We start from the raw sequence: 22613 nt of genomic DNA on the forward strand, positions 1-22613 counted from the left end.
ACATAATGGATGCTCGGTAAATGTTTGCTGAATGAATGAGTGGTTGAGCACACTTAACATTTCTTAACTCTAGTCTTACATATGTGTTTTATGTTAGGAGTACTTACCTTACATAAGGCTTGATCTTTCTAATAAATGCCCTTTTGTGGTTCAGCTTTTAAAATATCCATTGAGTGTCAACAACTCAGTGGATTTGAGAGACACAAAAATGAGTAAGACTAGTTTTTGCCTTTAATAAGGAGTTTATTTTCAAGTCAGGGAGCTAAGTAATTTAATTATTTCAACTTATATGCTAATATGGTATTAGACACTTTGAAGCTATTCCAAATACCACCTCCATTTAGGCTTTCTGGGTTGCCTTCCAGTAGAAGACCAATGATGCTCCTTAAGGGAAGCATTTTTATAGCACTTAATGGTCCTGCTTCCTCTTTGGGCTTATGTGATGTGTTTTCCTTTCCTTTTATTTTTTAGGTAAATATTGGAGGCCTTATTTTACTTACATTTTCATGAGAAAGCATTCATGAAAAACATCTAGCACTCAGTTAAATGCATCAATTAGGCAATAACATAATCGGAGCATTCCTAGTAAACATCATTCTGTATACTGTGTTATCAAAAGGATTGTTTCAGAGTGGCAGGGTCATCAGCTAAAGCATTTCTCTTATGAGGAATTTCAGCATCTATGCGATTTAAACAGCAATGACTAAGTCTAGCTTTTGTTTATAACTAGCTTGTTAAACAGTCTCCCTTTCTCTTTGTGATTGCTACTAGTTCTGTTACTATTCATCACCTGTATTACTCCTAGTGGAGATAAGCAAAATGTAGAGCCTCTTAGAACAGTTGTGTTGCTTTAACAACCAGGTTTTTTTCCTCCTGAGACTAGATTTGTGATGATCCTTCTCAGTGGTTATTATATTATAACCGAGATGATCTGGTTATAATTAAGAACTCTAGGTATTAGGTGGTCAAAAATAAATACTCATTATACTTCATGCCTTTTGTTTCCTACAGTGAACATATATATACATGTATATATATATTTGTACGTTAGCTTTAAAAAAAAAAAAATCCCCTGCCTATCATTGTACTCCTATCACAAACCACCAGAAATCCTCTCCAATTTCCACAAAAGGGGAAAACCAAGGTCTATTCAGTTCCTGCATCCAGCACCAAGTCTTGAGGATGATTTCCATTCCATTCCTCTGTTTGAGCAAGATTCAGTCACTGTACTCCTTAGCCATTGGACCAGAGAGTATGTGTAACCACCCCACACCCAGTGTAAAACAGGGGAGGATGTTGGCAGGGGCGGAGACAAACAGTTAACACACCTAAACAGGTACATTGCGGAGCGAGGAAGAAAACACTGGTGGTTAGTTGCCCCTCCGCAGACAGAAACACGGTCACGGTTCACATTAATAATTTACTCTCCTTTAGTAACCATTCCATGTCCCTTTTGCCTTCATTCTACACCTTGTCTGTGGAGTAACCTGGCCTCTCAAAATTGGGTTGTTGCTTCTGCTCTTGTGCTTAATGATTAAGGATGGCAGCATTAGCAAGTTCTCCCCAGCTAATCTCCAGGGACATGTTCCCACTCCTCTTTCTCACTTGGGTGTGGGTGGGCACAGGCCTACATCCCTTTAACAGATACCTCCATGGATACTATACTGTTCGGCTCCCTATGGCTACATGGAATCTCAGTTTCTGCTCTGGTAGAAACATGGTTTATAGCCTTCACTTGAATATTGTCTTTAACCTCCAGCCTGGAAGGAAATTTGCAAATGGATAATTGAGTGTAAATGTGAAATGTTTCTTTTTATTTTTACCACTTAGTTCCCAAATCTAGTTTTCTTCCTGTTTCAGGGTAAAACAGCACCCTGGAGTGGTTGTTCTTAGAGAGCATAAAGAGCCTCCTCTAGGACAGAGCTTTACCTTCCTGGGATATGGTCCCCCAAGTGACACCACAATTGAGTCTCAAACGGGCCAGTAAACATTTTAAAAAGTCCAGCACCTCCTAGATAATGGCTGCTGGCCAACCGGGAAACTCCATTGTCTTTGGAAGATCTGTCCATTTTTTTTTTCTCTGTAAAGTGGGTATCTTAATCAGAAACTCTGATATGTAAAGTACCATGGTTGTGACTAATGGCTTGGATTAGGAAGCTGGTGGGAGCATGGGGGAAGGGAGTAGAGGAAGCATAACACAATCCGTAATCACCGTTTCAGTGAACATAAAGTTCTGCTTCATTCAAGATTGAAGAAGCACAATTATCTTGTCACTTGGTGGCTGGCTAATGCTCCCAAGAATGGCACCATATCCCATATTAGCTTTTGGTTGCTTTTGCTACAAATTGGTTTATGGCAGTGCCAGTAATCTTGATAGTCTCAGGGGAAGTTGGTGAGCCTGTATGTGGCTTTTATTCCTACACCATAGGTAGTCTCCTGTTACCAAACAAGTGCTGTAGGAGTTGGGGCAAGGGACAGGCTGACGTATACAGAACAAAATACAGAAAGAGATAGATCAACAGGATAATACAACACCTAATCCATCTAGTAGGCAACTCGAGGCACTTGGTAATCTAGTACACACCACTGTTTCCTTTTTATACAGGCCTCAGTAGCAAAACTAGAACTGTTCCTCAAAATGGTAACATTGGTTGCAGTGAGCATGATCTTGCTTCAGGATTCTAAAGGACCCCTCTGTGTTTTCCTGTTGGGACATGGAACTCATTTTGTAGAGTATCCTGCTATAACATGGGCATTGAAGTTGCCATTAGATCAACTGAGCCATTAAAACCAAATATAGAGCTACTCATGCCCCGACTTGAGCTAGCTAGCAGGATAGCGTTTTCTTTGGAGGAGTTAAAGCCAGAGCTGGCAACCTTTTGTGGCATTCAGTAAAATGGGAGCAGCCTGAAGTTTCATGAAGCACTGTTCCCCAGTTGTATTTGAGACTGCAGAGAAAGCAGTTCGTCATTTACTTTGCGGAGGTATGTCAACAGTCCATACAGATTAATGGACTAGGAGGAGACAGGACCCTATATTTTCTTGGAATTTATCTTCTACCTGCTGTCATGCTTAATATCCTTCCTAGGCACCTAAGAGTATATGGTCACTTCTTGCTTTTCAGGTCCTTAAAAGCAAATGGAAACAGTGCATTGGACTACTGTAGTGTTCTGTAGGAGGAGATGATGAGTATCTTTGAAAACTAAATTGGAGTACAGAGGCAAAGAGTGTATGTAACCCGGAGATAGACTGTGACGTCTCACTACTGTACCACCCAGCTGGATGTGACGCCTTGCTATGTTCTCTGTTTTTAAGTTAGAGCAGGAAGTGTTTACCAAACCGGCAGGTATATACAAGGTGCTGGAGATTGTGATGGTCTGTTCTAGAAACAGATCACATTTTGGAGATCATTGCAATTGGAGTTAATCTGAATAAGCTTCTGCTAAGCCTTCTCGCCTATTTGCATTTTTCCAGGTGGACCAGTTAATGAGAATAGCTCAGCTTGTGGTAGCATTTCTGAGCATTTCCGTAGGATGCTGCCCTTGGTTTACTCAGTGAGACTGCAGAGCCCCTGGGGCTTCTGATTGCTTCTTCTTCCCCATAAGAGCCTTCACTCAGGGAGTAAGGATGAGAGCTGGACTTGCTGAGTGTGTCTGTTAAAAATGCTGGGGAGAGGACCACTTGATAGATTTTAGGTTCCCACTGGGCCTGTCGGAAGCAGTTCTATATAATTCCTTTTAATACCTGAACAATTTTACGTAGCATTCATACGTTAGTCTTGATTCTGCTTTTTAAGATCACTAGGCTTGTTGATTTTTTTTTTTTTTTTTTTTTGCTATTCATTTATTCAATGAATAATATTGAAGCCCCTCTTCTTGGCCCATTTTTGTACTGGCCTGTCTGACCTTTCTGTTATTTCTAGTTCTTCATATGTTATGGATATTGCTTCTTCTTAGGTATGTCTCTACATTTTGTTTTTAAGGCTTTTGATGGTAATTGTATCTTTATTTGCTTATTTCTCTTAGGGTGTACCATTCCATTATGTGGAAAGTTATCAGTGAAGTTGAATTTCTCATATGTTTATTTGCTTGTTACAAATTTCATGATGACATCTTTTATCCTTTTTGCACTGGACTATTTTTCTGTTACTGATTTGTAGGAGTTTTCTTTTTCCTATATTTAGGGATATTAAGCCCTTTGCTCATCATATGCTGCAGATGTTTTTAGACACACACACACATTATTTATATATATATATATGTAATACAGATACACATTTGCATGTAGCATTAAAAATTATTTGTGTTGCCACGTTTAACATATTTTCTTCCATGGCTTTTAGTTTTATATCATGCTTAGATAATATTTTATCCCTCGCTTCAAGATCATAAAAAGATCATAATGATAAATTTGTGTTTATTGTTTCATGTAGCAGTTTAATGGTTTCAACTTTTAATATTTAACTAAATAATTTCTGATTTATTTTGTTGTATGAGGTACAGTAGTTTTCTGTTTCAATCCTAAGTGGTTAGTCATTTTCCTGATGTCATTTATTGAATTAAGCTGTTTTTTCTTAACTTAATACAACTTTTTTCAATGACAAGAACCCTTTAGAGATGAGATAAATGCTCACGCTACAATTTGTCTTATCAACATACTTATTTTTGAAAATAAAAGCTTTAAACTCCTATAAGGCAGTCCAGAAAAACCTGTTGAGATTCAGAAGGAAATATGTAACTCAAAGCAAGCTTCCCATAAGTTAAACACAGCAAACAACATTGCTCTGTCCTGCAAAAGAAAAATTTACTACCTCCCCCGAAAAAGGCAAAAAGAAATTCTTTTGAAACTAGCCAAATGGTTAACAGTTGCTATATGCTGTGTGATTCCTTTCCAGTATTTTTATTTTTCAGCTTCGACCTGAAAGCAGTGACATTACATCGTCCTCAGTAAACAAAGTTATCCTGCATTTGGGATACAGTCATTCCCTTGATCCCATAAATAAGTAATGACTATTTAAAAACATTTAAGTTGTGTAAATAAACCACTCATTTAAAATAAAAAGATTGGTGAGTCAGATAATTTTTCTCTAGTTCTTGGAAACGTGCATATCCTTTACTTTGGAGGTGGATTTTCAGCTTCTACTTGACATTTTATTTGTCTGCACACATACATAGAGCTACAGGACCTCCCCATTTGTGAGAAATAACCTTTTTATAAAAATTGCAGTGTTTATAGAGTTTGGATTGTGAGCTTAGCCTGAATTTTAACTCTTGACTTTTAATTTTAAATATTTAGAACCTACAGAAAAGTATAGTGCAGTGAACTTTTTGTATGACCTTCACCTGGCTCACCAGTTGTTGACTTTATCCATTTTTGTTTTGTATGTCTCTTCAAATTTAAATTTCAAAATCAAATTCAAGCATCTTCAGTAGCCCCACATTTTTTTTTTAGCGTTTTTTTCCTTCTGATTTAGAATCCAATCTGAAACCCTATATTGCTTTCGGGTATTTTAGTAATTTGAATGGTTTAGTTCTTTAATTTGGAAAGCTCCCCTGCCTTGTCTTTTTTTCTCCTCTTTCATGGCATTGATGTTTTTAAAAGCCCAGACCAGTTGTTTTGTACATTATCCTGCAATCTAGATTGATCTGGTTTTTTGTCCCCCTGTGATTAGATTAAACATTTTGGTTAAACATTTTGGTAAAAAAAAAAAAAAATGTAGATCATTTTGTGACTTTCTCATTGCATCATCTCAGGAAGCTCATCATGCCAGTTTGTCTCCTTGGTGTTTGTAAATTTGATTGTTTGTTCTGGGGCTCCCGGGTGCCTCAGTCAGTTAAACGCAGGACTCTTGACTTGAGCTCAGGTCATGATCTCAGAGTTGTGAGATCAAGCCCTGAATGAGTCTCCATGCTGGGCATGGAACCTGCTTAAAATTCTCTCTCTCCTTCTCCCCCCACGCACATTCACAAACACACTCCCTCTCTCCTTCTCTCTCTAGAATTAAAAACAAACAAACAAAAAAATGATCATTTCTGGCTTTTTTTAAAGATTTATTTTATTTTATTTACTTATTTTAGAGAGAGTGAGCAAACACCTGCATACATGGGGAGGGGCAGAAGGAGAGAACAGACTCTGCACTAATCAAGGAGCCCAAGTCTGGTCTCCATCTTATGACCCTGGGGTCATGACCTGAGCTGAAATCAAGAGTCTGATGCTTAACCGACTGAGCCACCCTGGTGCCCTGATCATTTGTTTTAAGCAACAAATTTATCCGAGGTGAAGTTAGTTCTTTCATTAATATCATCCATGTGGTGATAACTCCAGATTGTGTGAATGTTCTGTGGTTTCATCATCCCCTGATGACACTTGCCTGGATCCATGGTTACATGGAAAATTACAAATAATTGTTTCATCTTTATTATTCCTCCCTTGTTTATTAACAATCTTTCATTCCCTTTGTAATCCACTGAGATATGTAACTGTTATAATTATTTTCCTCACAGTTTTTAGGCCAGTGGTTAAGTGAAGGTTCATGTGCCCTTGTTGTAAATGCTCTGAGGAGCTAGGGAGGAAAATAACATTTTTGGATCATAAATGCAGTTTCACGTGTTTACAACCCCACACAATTTCCTCTTGAAAATTAATTCATCATTGTAACTGGGATTTAAATAAACCACTTAATCTTCATTTTTTTCTCAATTAACATTTTCTATATTCATCTCTTTGTTCTTTTTTACTTTTCTAATTGTCCAATTGCCTGTATTAATGTCTAACTTAATTTCTGTTTCCCTAACATTTATAACAATTACATATTTATCTTTTCATCATAATAGCTGCAGAAATACAGAGGAGTCTGAATCAACTTGGAACACCTCAAGATTCACCTGAACTGAGGCAACAGCTGTAAGTGTTTAATAATTTAAAAAAGAAAAAAAAATTACTGTTATGTTGCTTTGATGGTATATAGTGTTATGTTTACTGGAAAAACAATGGAAAGTTAATAATATTTTTCAGCTCCTTTATTTGTACCAACATTTTGTGTATGTTTTTCCCTGTTCCGGGTAAGCAGATTATTTTTCTTTATTTTAAAGAGCAGGCTCACTCTAGCAAAGCAGGACTTCATTAGTTGCCTTTTTTATACTTAATTGAATAGGTTGTTTTGATGACTTTAGAAAAATGCTATTCTAAGCCTCTCTATTTATGTGATTTTTTTCCCCATAGCTAACAGTTGCTTCAGTGACTAGATTTTTATTTGATTTAGATCAAGCACATTTTCAGTATGAAATGTGTATGAAATCCTTGAATTTCAGAAAGGATTAGCCTTTGTTTAAGAAAAAAGAAAGGTTTTAGTGAAGTTATATATGCAGTACATGTTTCAGGAAAATAATAAATGCTGTTAGAAGAACAGTAGTCATCCTTTGTGGTGTTACAGATTTTACAGTGTTTTTAAACATTTTCTCATCTGAATCTTTCTCATCTAGAGTAAAAGACATAGATCAAAACAATTATTTTCGGGGTGCTGGGCTAGCTCAGTCTTCAAGCATCTGTCTTGGGCTCAGGTTATGATCTCAGGGTCCTGAGATAGAGCCCTGTATTAGGCTCCCTGCTCAGCGGTAGTCTGCTTCTCCTGCTTCTCCCTGTGTGATCTTTCTTGCATTCTCTGTCAAATAAGCAACTAAAAATCGTTAAAAAACAAAAAATTTCATTTTGTTCAAAAGGAAAGTATTTCTCATGGGGTATGATAATTTGCCTAACATCATTGTGAACCTGAATCTTAAATCACAATTCAGTGCCATTACAGCCATATTTCAAGTAATATATAATGTAGTAAGTGATATTCCAAACAACATTAGCTATATAAGGAAAAAATTACAAAGAGAAAGGAATTAAAAGATAGGTGATGGGAATTCATGTTTTTTATGAAGTACATTTTGAAGAATTTATAGTTATGTCTAATTTATAATTTTACTGCAGTGAGATATTGGGATGGTAAAAATGCCACAAGTCTAAATAATAAATCAGCATTTGTTAAACTGAAATGGAATAGAGGGGCACCTGGGTGGCTCAGTCAGTTAAGCATCTTACTCTTGATTTTAGTGCAGTTCATGATCTCAGGGTGGTAAGATCAGGCCCCATGTCAGGCTCCCCACTCAGTATGGAGTCAGCTTACGTTCCCCTCTTTTGTTCTTCCCCCTCACCCCCCACTTGTGCACACTTTCTCTCTCTCAAATAAATCTTAAAAAAAAAAAAAAACTTAAGTGGAATAGAAACACATAATTCTTAATAGATAAAATAGTTTGCTAAGGTTGATAGTGGAGATTGAGTTGGTAGATATCAGTAAGTCTTCTTTTCAGAAATTTAGCTATCTTACATTTTCTAAAGATTTTAAAAGGCATATTAAAGGTAGGCAGAAAATAGATAAAAGTAGGTTGTAATTCTTCCTTATTAGTCAAGTGCAGGTATCTATACTTAAAAATACTCTTATACAATATCTCATTATTTTAAAGGATCCCAAGTGTGACTAATAAGTGTTTAAAATAAGAGATAATATATTTGAGAAGTACTGATGTTGTAATTTGTAAAGCACCACGTTAATACAAGCTTTTTTTTTTTTTAGAGTAAAGTTCTTTAGTTAAAAATCTGACATTTTGGGATGCCTGGGTGGCTCAGTTGGTTAGGCATCTGCTTTTTTTTTTTTTTTTTTAAGATTTTTTCTTTATTTATCTGACAGAGATCACAAGTAGGCAGAGAGGCAGGCAGAGAGAGAGGAGGAAGCAGGCTCCCCGCAGAGCAGAGAGCCCGATGTGGGGCTCGATCCCAGGACCCTGGGGTCATGACCCGAGCTGAAGGCAGAGGCTTAACCCACTGAGCCACCCAGGCGCCCCTAGGCATCTGCTTTTGAGTCTAGTCCTGATCCCAGGGTCCTGAGATTGAGTTCCACATCGGGCTCCTTGCTTGGCGACGAGCCTGCTTCTCCCTCTGCCTGCCTCCCTCTCTCTCTCTGACAAATAAATAAATCTTTAAAAAAAAAATCGGACTTTGTACTTTATAAGCTAGCTAGCAAGACAGATATAGTTGCTGATACAATTTACTTCTTTTATTGTGTTCTTTCTCTTTACGGAGAAATGCTATTGTTTCTTCCACAGCAAACTTAAAAAGTAGTAAATGCATATTATTATTTATTGCCTCTTTCCCTCTTTTTTAAAAGTGTCTATAAGGATATAAATGTCCAGATCGAGATAGGACTATTAAGTCCTGGGAACTGGGTGGTCTCAGGCGACAAATCCTCTTCATTTATTCAACTGACCTCTCAGTTGTGGGATGCAGACAGAAGGCTCCCACCATCCCACCCCCATAACTAAAACATCAGACATCCCACAGTTTGGCTTTCACTCAAGTCATCTTCCTTTCTAAATGGCCGCTGAGATTTATTTCTCAAAGCTTGGTTGCTCCTTGTGAGTAAAGAATTTTTTCCATGTAATATTTGCTCAATATTTATCAAGAAATAGAATCTGGATTTTTTTTTTTTTTTTTTTTTAAAGTAGGCTCCATGCCCAGTGTGGGGCTTGAACTCACAACCCTGAGATTAAGGTTCATGTGTTCTACTGACTGAGCCGATCAGGTGCCCTGAAATTTTTGTTCTCATAGAAAACAGTACAGTTTTCTGTATATACTGGTATTACTTAGATGTAAAGCATTCTTTTACAAATTAAAAAATTCAGAGCCAGTCTATAAAATAGTGGTTTTTAGCAAACTATTCGTCAGCTGCCAGAGTTGTAACTTAAAAAAATCTTTGTTCTTTTGCTATAATGTGTGTTTTCTCACTTAGGCAACAGAAGCAGCAGTATACTAACCAACTTGCCAAGGAAACGGATAAGTACATTAAAGAGTTTGGCTCTCTGCCCACCACCCCCAGTGAACAGGTATCAAGCCTTAAGACACATTGTTGATGTAGTGAATGTGAAAGAAATCACATACATTGTAGGGTCTTTGAACTGTTATTCTAGAAAGGAAATTAAGGGTGGAAAACTATATTTGAGATTAGTTCGCAGAACACAAAACTATATTTAATTGCCCATGTAGTATCCTGTGGTTCAATAAAGCAAAAATTATTTCCATGCAGTTGCCCTGACCCATAATTAAGCAAGTGCTCAGAAAATACTTCCTGAGTAATTGTTTCCTGGCCTTCCAGGGCTGACTCCATGTGACGTGCGCACTCATTCAAGATGTGAGGTTTCCTAGGGGCACACATTTATTTCCTTGCTTATTATTTAGAGGAAGCTATTCCTTAGGTAGAGCACAAGGTTTTATTTTCCTAAAAAGAAAACAAAAAGAACTACTTCAAAATAATGTCAAAGTCATGGCCCAGTTTTTAGGATGAAAATTTGAGGTGAGAAATCCAACATTATGGACCTTTTGCCTCAAGATAGCAAATACACATAGCATTTGAACATGTTGTCAGAGTGTTAAATTGAGATTTAATCAGTAGGGTCCCATAATTGGAGAGTGAGTGAGAATTTCAGAATAAAATGAGGAGCCAACTAGTGGTGAAACAACTTTTGCGTATTCTGTAAAACTTTACGGCTTGATTCTAGTAGGTTTCTCCCCCTTTCCTCTAGCGTCAAAGGAAAATACAGAAGGATCGCTTAGTGGCTGAATTCACAACCTCACTGACAAATTTTCAGAAGGTCCAGAGGCAAGCTGCAGAGAAAGAGAAGGAGTTTGTTGCTCGAGTAAGAGCCAGCTCCAGAGTGTCCGTAAGTATTTAATAAGGCATTAGAAAGTGACTATGGTATTCCCTTGAAAGACTACATTAGCATTTTTCTAAGTCCTATGGGTGTGTGATTATCTTGGAAATCAGTATTTGAATATTTACTTTTAGGTTTTTCAGCTCAGTTTTAAAAAGGATGATAGTTATGTATTGCTGTGGAACCAAAGATTGTAGATTATTATACAATAATTTGGAAGCATTTTGTCAGAGAAGACTGGGGTCAGACCCAGAGTGATATTCCCACACTGATTTGTATTAGAGGCTGTCACTTTCTGTAGGGGCTCACGTAGGGAACACTTTACTCCTGGGGTTATATGAAGATGATGAAAATGAACAGTCAATATATTGTGTGAATACTGAAAATGAATTATAATCCTGGAGAAAATAAACCAAAGGATAACTTTGGAGTGGAATTTTTGAGTTAATCTAATTTTAAATTCCCTTCAAAACTATTGCAGATTGTTTCCTTGTTCCTTAATAGGGAGGCTCCAGGACTATAGTACATTTTAATCAAATAATATTTATTATTTGGCCCTTGAGAATATTTAATGAATTCCTTCCTTGTCAGGTTAGGATACAATTTTATTATTACTCGAAGCACTTGACCTGGAAAATGAGAACAAAATCATTTTTCTTTCTCTACACACACACACACACACACACACACACACACACACGTGCACGCGCGCACATGCATACATAAATCAGTTTAGATTATTATAGAGAAAATGTGAGTGTTGGTGGTTTTTTGTTTTTTCCCCTTCTCAATCCATTCTATCACTAAATTTTCCAGGGTGGTTTTCCTGAGGACAGCTCCAAGGAAAGGAATCTTGTATCCTGGGAAAGGTAAGAAATATAAAACATACAGAGCAAAAGATAATTTTTCAAATACATTTTATACATTTTGGTCCCTGGAATAAAAGGAAAGCTTTTGGCTTATTGTATCATGACTGTCCTAGTTGTTTTTAAATAGAAAGCTGTAAATTTTAATTTTTTTCAGAATAATTATTTATAAAGTCTATAAATACATAAAATATTCCAATATAGCAGTAATACTTTGTAAATAATTATTTACCCAAGTAAATACAACTGACCTAATTATTATTTGATGGAGATTATTACCTCCTGTGATGTTTAAGTCAACCAAAAAGGAACACCCAGTTGCCAAATATAGCTTCCCATAATTAAATAATAACTCTAAAAAAAATCAATGAAATGAAACATGAATACTTTGACGAAAAGATAATTGTATTTCATGTTTCTTGAATAAAGAAAGAAGTCCCATTAATTTAATACCATTCCTTGTTTTTTCCCCCCATGTTCTGTTCTGTTAGCCAAGCTCAACCTCAAGTGCAGGTGCAAGATGAAGAAATCACAGAGGACGACCTCCGCCTTATTCAGGAGAGAGAATCTTCTATTAGGCAACTTGAAGTAAGCTTGATGTGGCAGTTGGACGGCTGCTCTGTTCTCTGCACGTCTATCCTCAAGCTGCTTAGACAGTTGTGGGGGAGGGGCCTGAGAAAGAAAACTAAATCTATCCATGTGGTGGCATTTCGTATAAATGAGAATAATTCCCTTTTTAAAAATAAATCATGTTAGAATTTGTGCTAAGATGAGAGAACATCCTCCCTCATCTCCAGCTTTTGTTTTTTATTCTGTCAGATCATCTCAGGTCCTTAGCTTGGAGAAAATCTCAGTCCAGACATGTCTGCTCAGGGAGTCTGGACGGCTTCCAGAACACACAGTACAACTCAGAGCCACATGAATAACTTGACAGGGACTTTATGGGTCTTTTATTTCCCTGTAGTAGGTTGACTGTGTCAAAGAGAGTTGAAGGGTTAATAAGCATTTGTTCTTGTGGAACCTACCTATTCTCTAGAAGGCTAAAATAAAAATTAAATTAAAATTAAAATAGCTTACCATTCCTACAGTTTGTTGAGGGTTTTTAAGCGCCATGTGATAAATTCTTTTCACTATCTCATTTCGTTCTCATAAAAACCATGAAGTAGCTAATTGTGTCGTCATCATCACCATTTTATAGATGGGGAGACTAAGACACAGGATGAATATGTAAGTTGTCCCCCCAATAGAATATTTAAACTTTACTCTTTAATTAGGCTAAATAATACTTATCATATATTAAAGAAAAGAGAAGTTAAAAGTTGTTCATCACTATTCCATTGCATAATCAAATTTATTAATTAAAATTTATACTTAATGTTTTATACTTTTATAATGTCAAATTGATATGTAAGTTTTTACTAGAAATAAATCATAACAATGATATTTTATACTCTTATGAGGAAATACTATTGCTAGTGATAACAGACTATCAGATTATATAAACAAAAACTCAGTGACCCAAGGCCATTCTCTGTTACAGGTTCTTGGTTTCCATGCTGCCTTGCTTGGTATTTTTAATGTTATAAACTTACCTTTAAGGAACTGGTTCCAGTTATTCAAGGTCATCTTCCTTAAGATTGCTTCTAATCACATTGTTTCCTGATAGTTCCAAAATTTATATATTAAGCCTAGATGCATTCTCACTTGTGTCTAAGTGGTGGTTTGGGTTTTTTGGGGGGGAGGGTTAATTTTCCCCTTTTATGGATTGGGGCTGAATTTCTGATTATAGTAACATATGTCTCTTTCTCTCAGGCTGATATTATGGATATTAATGAAATATTTAAAGATTTGGGGATGATGATCCACGAACAAGGAGATGTGATAGGTAAGCCTCGCTGGGGTGGGAGCAGGCTTCATGCAGTTTACCTGCTATAATGTCTCAAGCAAGAGTGACCCCTGGTCTCTCCAGGAACCCCTGGAATTAAAAGCACAGGCTTTACCAACAGACAAAGCATCACCCTTGGCATTATCTGAAACAGATCTTATCTTTGACTCCCACTAATTAAATCAACCAGCTTCATTTACTTGTGAAATGAATCTCACCAGAGCCTGTGGCCGCCAGGATCATGGAGGCGGTGTGCAGTCTCACTGCTGCCTGTTTGCTGGACCCCTGGTTTCCGTCTCAGCCCCTACCAGTTCTCGTCACACCAGCCACTTCCTGGGAAACCTGTGCTCTATAATTGAACATGTGACCTTATCTTTTAGACCAGAGGGGATAGGTAGCCGTTTGGTGATCATTTATTCCGATGTCTTTTCAGTACAGTAATACAGTGATATTACTTAGATGCGAAGAATTCTTTTACAAATTAAAAAAAAAAAATCAGTAACAGACTCCCTGTAAGTTTTAAATGGAGTAGCTCTTCAGCTTACGTGTAACTGTCAGCTGATGAGTGTCCTGATCATTTTTATCATTTAGAAATACAAAGATATCAGTGGATATGTCCAAAGAAAGATTTCAGATATTTTTGCATTTGAAAATATTCATTGAAATACTTGGACCTATATTTGCCACAGCTGTTACTTGTCCATTCTAACCCTTCTCTGTAGCCACAGTAGATCATGGGGTAAGATTTCAAAGACCAATTCATTCATTCATCCAGTACATGTTTATTGAGTGCCTGCTGTACCCGGGCACAAATCTAGGCATTGGGGATTGAGCTGAAGTTAAACAAGAGGTAAAAGACCTGGCCGTCATGAACCTTGTAATCTAATTGGAGGAGAGAGAGAATTTTTACAAAAGGAAAGAAAAGTAAGTAAATGCCGATAAGTGCTCTCAGGAAAGTAAGGCAGGTAGTGGGATGGGGAATGTTACTGCTTTACTAGGGTGGTCAAGTAAGACCTTACTGACAGATAACATTTTAGTGAAGACTTCTTGGAATTAAGGGAGCAAGTGAAAATTTTCCAGGTAAAGCAAACGGCAATTGCAAAGGCCTTTAGGTGGAAGCACGTCTGATATTTTTGGTGAGTGAAACGAGCAAGAGGGAGACAGAGATGACGTTGTAAAGTTTGGCACCGTGCAGGGCTCTGAGCCCCGGTGAGGACTTGCATTCCTATTATCAGATGGGAAGCCACAAGAGGATTTGAGCAGAGGAGTGTTGTCATCCAACTTGAGTTTTAATAGACTCACCTTGGCTGTGAGTTTGAGAGCAGACTATAAAGGGACAAGACCAGAAGCAGAGAGACCTCTTCCAAGGTGATGGCAGGAGTCAGGGCGGGCAGCGTGTTGCCTCAAATCGGGATGGAAGCAGCGAAGCAGTGAGAAGCGATGGAATTCTGGACAGCTGCAAATGTAGAGCCAAGAAGACTGGGTGACTGGCTGGATGTGGGTGTGAGAGAGAATTCATTCAAGGACAGCTCGTAAGGTTAGGGACAAGCCCAGGGAAATGATGATGTTGCCATTTTCTGAGATGGGGCCATCAGGAACTGGAGGGTCTGGAAGGATAGAGAGCAACGACTTGGGGATATGTTAAGTGTGAGGTGTCATTTGACATGAAGGAGGCTTGCTTGGCAGTCACAAATTCAAAGGGAAAGAAATCAATGTCAGTTGTTGTTGTTGTTTTTTTTTTTTTTTTTTGTACCCATGCTCAGCTGTGAGGAGGGTGCAGGTTGGGGTGTTGTACATAAGTCTGACCGAAGCAGGTGGCAAGGGAGCCGATGGTGAGTGCACGAAAGCATGGCTCCGTGGTGTCCCAGGAGATCTAAGCTGGGTCAGGAGGAAGGTGAGGGCATGAAGTGTAATGAGGGGCATGAAGGGTCAGCGGTAGGGTCAGTACAGTCAGTCAGGGTGTCGGAAAGAGCGTGCTAGACAGCGGATGATGCTCGGAGAGTGAGGTTTGAAAGTGAGTTTATAGAGAAGTTACAGTTTTCAGTAATGATGAGGCTTGGGACATGATCATGGAGGTAGGTGGCTGGGATGAGGAAACAGGCGAAGTCATTGAAAAAGTGTGGTCAAGGTGCGAGAAAGCTGGGTGTTAGCAGGTCAGCAGCTGGCTTGAGAAACTGGCAGTGTGTGTAAGAGAAGCATTGAAGGGTCCATCAGTGAATCCAAAGCTAAAATATTCAAAGAATAAAGGAAAAGCCATGCGTTCTTCATATGTCTGCTACAAGGGTTTGGGGGCATTTGCAAGTGTGAGCTTTAAGCTGAGTGTTGGTGGAGAGAAGGGAGAGGCCGTGGTCTCAGGCTGCGGGGTGCCACTGGTTCTCCTTCTCCGCCAGAGCAGCAAGGGAAGGGCAACTGTCGCCACTTAAGAAGGCTGCCTGAGCCCTCAGGGAGGGCTTGGTTTCAGCCCGCAAGTAGGTTGGTGATGACCATGAGCAAATGATGGTTTTCAAGGCGGCGTTTACTCTCAGGAGTAGTTGTTAGATGTCTGGTGCTGCCTTGACCGTGAGCACACAGACTGCATAGTACTTTTCGGGGGTTACCAGGTAGAACTGGAATTGTGTCATAATAAGAGTGATCCAGTTTCTTTCCAAATATCTGTGTGTTGTTTGGATCGTTTGAGGAATGGTGTAGGGAAGACTCAGCCAGTTTAAAAAGAAATTCAGCTTTGCCCGTATACTGCCAGCGTTAACATTTGAATAGTGAACTTGTTTGGTCTTATGTTGCATGAAGTCTCTGACTTAGGCAGCTCTCTTACTGGGACATCAACACACATCTAACAGCTGTGCGTGTGTGTGTGTGTTTTTTTTTAAAGACAGCATAGAAGCCAACGTGGAGAATGCAGACGTGCACGTTCAGCAGGCAAACCAGCAGCTGTCAAGGGCAGCAGAATATCAGGTAATATTAACCGCAGTGAGTTAGTTATCTTGTAATTTAGGCTTTCCAACCTGTGTGTGTGTGTGTGTGTGTGTGTGTGAGAGAGAGAGAGAGAGAGAGAGAGAGAGATTGATCAGGTATAAAGTGGCAAGAGATGTTAAAATTTAAAATCCCATGGAAGACAGGTCAGAAATCTACCAATCCGTTTAAAACTGGGTTTAGCCTGTTTCTTGTTTGTTCTCAGAATCAGACCAGAATTGTGGCCCCAGGGATAGGAAGTTCAATGTCTAAACACCTGAGAGGAGCGGTGGACAGACACCTCTAGGCATTTCTGACAGTTGGCGGTCTCTGATACTATTGTGACCTTCCAAGCCAGAAACATCTTTGATAACTTTCTTCCTCTGTTTCTCTCACTGTTTCCTTCCACCTTTTCTTTCTTTTTTGTCTGTGGCACTCTTCAGTAAGAAGGCAAAGATCTGTGCTCTAGAGAGTTCTCATCAGGTCCTATGGAACTTCTATTCCCTTCAAGTGCCCTTGATCACTGGGTATCATAGGCATTCAGCAGACCCTTCACCAGGAATGAATTGATTTCTTCAGGGGATCAGGTTAATTAGGGAGTCCATATACGTGACAGATAGAAAGGATATCAGAGTACTACACAGGTATTAGGACCGTGAACTCTGCATATAGCATACACTATGTAGACAGTAAGAATGAGGCCAGGCTCTTTGGGAACCCCTAAATACCACCACAGCATTTGCTTTACCTCTTAACACTCCACTTTTTATAGTTGTTCATAATTATTTTTTCAGACTGTGTTGCCTTCTTCTAAAATACCTAAGATATTATCACAATCTTAGATATTTTCAATTTTTTTTCACTTTTCTCATTAACCTCAGAAGTCCCCTTTCATTTCAGTGCCATTTTTCCCTAGGCAAATCACTGTGTACTTAGTGATACATGGAGAAGAGTGAAGTTGTATAACTGCTGAGTTACAGCTATCTGTCCTCAGTGAAGTAATAATGCTAACTCACTTTGACCTTCTGTGTGCATGTGATTCAGGTGTGCAGCTCAGGATGATGTCACAGACCATAGGGATCATTCATGAGTAATTGAATACACACACACACACACACACACACGATAATCTATAAATCTCTGCAGTTACTCAGATGTAGTGTTTAGCAGGATTTATCAGTAACTAGGTTTACATGAGTTTGTTTTGTTTTGGATTTTGGGGAGATGTAGATACATCTCCAAGTTTTACTTTTCCCCTTCCTCGGGGAAGGGCAAACCCTACAGCCACCCTGGGGGAAAGGAGCTCATCTTTCCAAACCACACCTCCAGATCTGGAGCTGCCCAATACTGAATCCCATGGACCCTGGAGAGATGAGGGAAGAGCCATGCAATATAAGTGCTGGAGAAAAAAGCAGCTTCCCTGTAGTTCTCCTTGGAAGCCTTGAGAGTAAACTCCTGCTTCTGCAAAATATGGTGCTTCTAAATAGTTTGTGTGAGCCATGAGTGGAAGGGAAGCTGATCAGTACTCTTACCATTGCCATACCCTAGGACCTCACCATCCCACACAAAAGAGGATGCCCTGGGTATGTGTCTACAGATCCCTTGGAGGGGGAGGCCTGCATTGTTCTTACAGGTGTATTACACATGTGTGTATGGATCTCAGGTGGCGTCTGGGGAAAATATGTAGGCAAGATGACACTGAAACTCTAGGAAAGTTGTACTTCACATAATAAGGAATATTTCATTGAAAAAATTGCTTAGTATGTGGCATACTGAAAGTCATCATAGTTTTCAGGAGAATTTCAGAGTCGGAAACCTATCTTTCCATAAATTTTATGGTACTACGTGTTGACAAAGAAAATTTACAAACTTTTCAGCCTTGTAAGAGAGAATTCTGGGGTGACTGGGTGTCTCAGTTGGTTAAGCATCTGCCTCCAGATCAGATCATGTGGGACCCACCCCCTCTTAGGGCTCATTGCTTAGTGGGGAGCCTGCTTCTCCAGCTCCCTTTGCTCCTACCCCTGCTTATGCTCTCTTTTGCTTTTTCTCTCTGTCAAGTAAATAAATAAAATCTTTAAAAGAGAGAGAGAGAGAGAGAAAGGATTCCTGCATGTTGCTGTGAGATATGCAAGCCCTTAAGGAAATCTGCTGGGCCAGAATGAAGAACGGAACAAAACTTTTAACCTCTATATTTTAAATGATTGCATTACCATTTTTTTTAGCTCTTTGTTTTTCATTTGTATGTTGAGATTTTAAATGCAATTTCCACTAACATTTAAGAATGGGAATTTTGGAAACGAATAAATTTACTTCAGGAGAAATGCCCAAACATTTATACTTGCCAATATTTTCAGAGAACTCATTTTAAAGAGCTGCTCTTTGATAAAAGTTAGCTTTTAAGCTGTTCTTAGTTTTTATACAGAGGTCTACCTCAGTCTGTTGCTTAAGTCAGTAATTTTCATTTCTCTGTGTCTCCTTTTGTAAGCCCGACCACACCCAGGAATATGATCAACAAAAAGGGAATAATTGGCCCCTGAATTATGTCATTAATTCAGGAAGACTTTTTTTGAAAGAATGGTGCCATTTGTATTTGAAGAGATTTTTGAGAAGCAAAAAAAAAAAAAAAACACAGCCCAAAATTTGAGGGCAGTTAATTACTATTGATTCTACTCTAGAAATGAGCAAGTGATTTTCAGTTGCTACAGACACTCCAGTATGCCTGTAAACATGGTTTTGTTTTTGCATCTGCAGCGCAAATCCAGAAAAACCCTGTGCATCATCATTTTCATCATTGTCATCGGAGTTGTAATTCTCGGTCTCATCATATGGAAAGTCAAAGGCTAAATTATAAAGGAGCGCGCTATTGCACTACATTCTCTAAATTATGTAGGGAGATTCCTATAATCATGGGGCTTTTGTATTATTATTTTTAAGTTACTCCATTAAGGATGGCTCCCAGACTTCATTATTTTCATTTGGGGGGAAATTTTACTTTGGATTCAATCTGGTATTTTCTAACACTGAAAGTTTTTCTCAGTATGACTGCTGGCATTACTTCCACACTTTTCAATCTAATAACTGTGAGGTTTTGTCCACATTGTAGATGCCTTTCACTTATAATTTATTTACCTGTTGACTTAGTTCTTGGAATCAGTAAATGTAAAGGTGTGCATGTGTTTCATGGGCGTCTGTCTCTCACAGAGTGATGTATACCCAGATTTGGGTTCCTTCATTTAAAAATCTCAAATTTAGTTTTGATTTGGGCCAGCAGAGGAAATAGTCTCAATAATTAAAAAAAAATTATCATACCTGTTTGTGGTGTTTAGTTTGTTTGTTTGTTTGTTTGTTTTCCCTGGTTCATAGCAGCACAAATTACCTATTTAACTTTTCTTGTTGGTTTTCTCTTAAGACCCTTGTTTACTCTAAATGAAATCAGTGAATAATTTCCTAGAGTATCTCATACTCCTGATGTGTATATATTAAGCATTTGCTGTAGATTGCCTAGTAAAATACTAAGGATAGATTGTTTTTACATAGGCCCTGTGTAAGTCTGATGTTTGCTGGGGAATGTGTAGTCACTATAAATGTTTAATTTGAAGGAAGAGTATGAAAAATCCATACTTATGGCATTAGGAATCTGAAGACCCAACCTTATTATTCTGTTGTATACTTCCACAGCTATTACTGTGGAAAATTAATTACCTTAAGTCCCTTAGAGTAATGGCTACATGTGTATCCTTGGATCAGAATTACTTTGGGGAAGGAACTTTCCCAGAATTACTGTTTTTGAGCACTAACACTTAAAATTTAATATTTACCTTGCATACCATTTTGTACCTTCCTTCATTAGAAAACAACTTGGATCTTTGCCAATTAACTCACTTGCTTTTTTAAATTAATGTTGTTTTAATGCACTAATCTGAATACTGTAAAGAGGATTATCTTAGTTTACAGTTTGTATTTTATAACGTTCTTACATAGCAGTTGGATAGTGAAGTCAGTGTTTTACATGGCAAAGCTATGAGACTTAAAATGGGAACAAATAAAATACTACATGAGTAAATTGTATCTTTGCAACCAAAATAAAGATGATTTTAAAAGTGTTTGGATATTTCTGTTTCATGAGGACCCTGCTTCTGTGGGACCAACACTTGACGCAATCACACAGCAGCCCTTCTATCTTTCTGGAGTACTAGTTGATTCAGTGTTTTATTTTGTCAATCTTCAAAGTTCTGCTGCTAGCGGAAGCTGCCTTGCGTGTCAGCAAAATGCCGTTTTTTTTAATTTTCCACAAGAGACTGTAGACAATTTTCTTGGGAGTTAGTGATTGGAAACTTTGAGGCTTGGTGTTTACCAAATTAGTCTGCTTTAGTGAACAGGATGGGCCAGGCCGGAAGAGGAATTTGTACAAATGCTACCGGTACTGAGGTCAGTGCAAAGCCCATCAGGCCTGATTGAACATGTTCTTTCTCTCTAAGAGCTCAGAGAAGCATGTGATAAACCAGTATCTTATAGCAACAGAAAACTCCTAGTGGTGCCCACAAATCAGTTCAGGTTTTTTTTGCACAGTTGTACTTGATAAAATGTTTATTCTCATACAAGCAAACGCACTTAGGCTATCCACTTCATAATGAACTCCCAATAATAGCAAAGCAATTAATTTTTTTTTTGCATGATTTGGGCATCTTCATTTAAAGTGTAATATTTTATAAATTATTTTACCTGGGACACAAATCAGTAATTAAAAACAAGAACTTTAGTGGCATGCACTCTTACAAGAAACATTGCTTTTTGAAGGCAATTTTTATCCCAAAATATTTGGAACACAAAGAGTAGTCTTGATTTGAAAAAAATAAAAGTATAAAGCATAGCCACAATAGCCAAGATTTTCAGGTTCTCGAAGTTCTCCTTTAGGCCAGTTTTCAAATCACTTTGAAAGGTGAAGCTCACACTATGGAATATAAAATTGAAGCTCTTTTTATGACAGCAAATTTGAATCATCCCAATTGAGTCTCAAACTGAAGTTTCCCCGTTACGCGACACATCTTGTTTATTTTAATGTGCTCCAAAGACCTTCTTGAACAGCGCAAGCTGAGATCAGCCAGGCTCTGTGTGGAAATTGAATGACAGTGTGGCATGAAGTGTCTGACTCCTGTCCGGATCATTAAATACAGAAATGTTTGGGTTTTGCACAACTGCTGATGATAAAAAATAACAGGTGCCATTTCAACAATGAAACTTGTTTGTTAGTGGGCATGGGATCGGTTCTAGAAAAACACGTGTGGGCACAGACAGAACTCGATCGAGGCCAGCAAACTGTGAAGGCAGCAGCCAGAGTCAGGCCTTCGAACCCTCTGCGTGCCCAGCATCATCAGTGGTGGCGTCTGACAACACCGCGTCTCGGAGAGATTGCCATCGGCGCCTTCACCATCGTCGCTGCTTAAAAAAATAAATAAATAAAACAGTAACATTTTGTACACACAGAAAAACCATGTTTTGAATATCAATGTTTTTCAACAAATTTATAATGAAAAATGATTTTTGAAGACTTTTGTTCCACGAAATTAGTCTGTGCTTTAGCAAGTAAAGAGCAGAACAGTGTTTCTAGTTGTTGTAATTTTCGTTTCTGCGTGTAGAGAAAAGAACACAATAAAAGATAAAAACGTGTCTAAAGAAAGATGTCCTTGTCCGCCTTAATGGGAAAGAACAATTTACAAAGGGAACATATTCAGCATTTATGTTTTTAAACTCAGAATGGACTACTGTATACACATGGTGACCAGGTTGCTGGAATAAAAATAAATTTCGGAAGGGGGTAGAGTTTGGGCAAGTCATAAGTTAAATGGCATTTTTGGTTCATTTAGATAGGATGACAGTTTCTCATTAGTGGTAAAGAACATCATCAGGCAGGGCGCCTGGGTGGCTCAGTGGGTTAAAGCCTCTGCCTTCTGCTTGGGTCATGATCCCAGGGTCCTGGGATCGAGCCCCACATCGGGCTCTCTGCTCAGCAGGGAGCCTGCTTCCGCCTCTGCCTGCTTGTGATCTCTGTCAAATAAATAAATAAATCTTTTTAAAAAAAAGAACATCATCAGACATCCTGCTTTCCTGCTTTTCCTGTGTATTTTCATGACTCACTTGAGAAAATGAACCGCTTCCCTGTGGAGC

The 22613-nt window shown here is 38.4% G+C and overlaps 1 protein-coding gene across 2 annotated transcripts in view; it reads left to right on the plus strand.

Annotated features, from left to right (window-relative positions):
• STX7 (syntaxin 7) overlaps positions 1-20551 on the plus strand; it is a 46183-nt gene extending 25632 nt beyond the window's left edge. For both annotated transcript variants that reach the window (XM_059177526.1, XM_059177525.1), the window contains 8 exons: positions 6834-6903; positions 9830-9923; positions 10620-10757; positions 11565-11617; positions 12106-12202; positions 13427-13499; positions 16369-16451; positions 19200-20551. In XM_059177526.1, the coding sequence (XP_059033509.1) occupies positions 6834-6903; positions 9830-9923; positions 10620-10757; positions 11565-11617; positions 12106-12202; positions 13427-13499; positions 16369-16451; positions 19200-19292 (701 nt within the window). In that variant the 3' untranslated portion in view covers positions 19293-20551. The remainder of the gene's footprint in view (positions 1-6833; positions 6904-9829; positions 9924-10619; positions 10758-11564; positions 11618-12105; positions 12203-13426; positions 13500-16368; positions 16452-19199) is intronic.
• The last annotated feature ends 2062 nt before the right edge of the window (positions 20552-22613 follow it).

This window comes from Mustela lutreola, chromosome 6 (assembly GCF_030435805.1).
Source record: "Mustela lutreola isolate mMusLut2 chromosome 6, mMusLut2.pri, whole genome shotgun sequence".
Classification (NCBI taxonomy): domain Eukaryota; kingdom Metazoa; phylum Chordata; class Mammalia; order Carnivora; family Mustelidae; genus Mustela; species Mustela lutreola.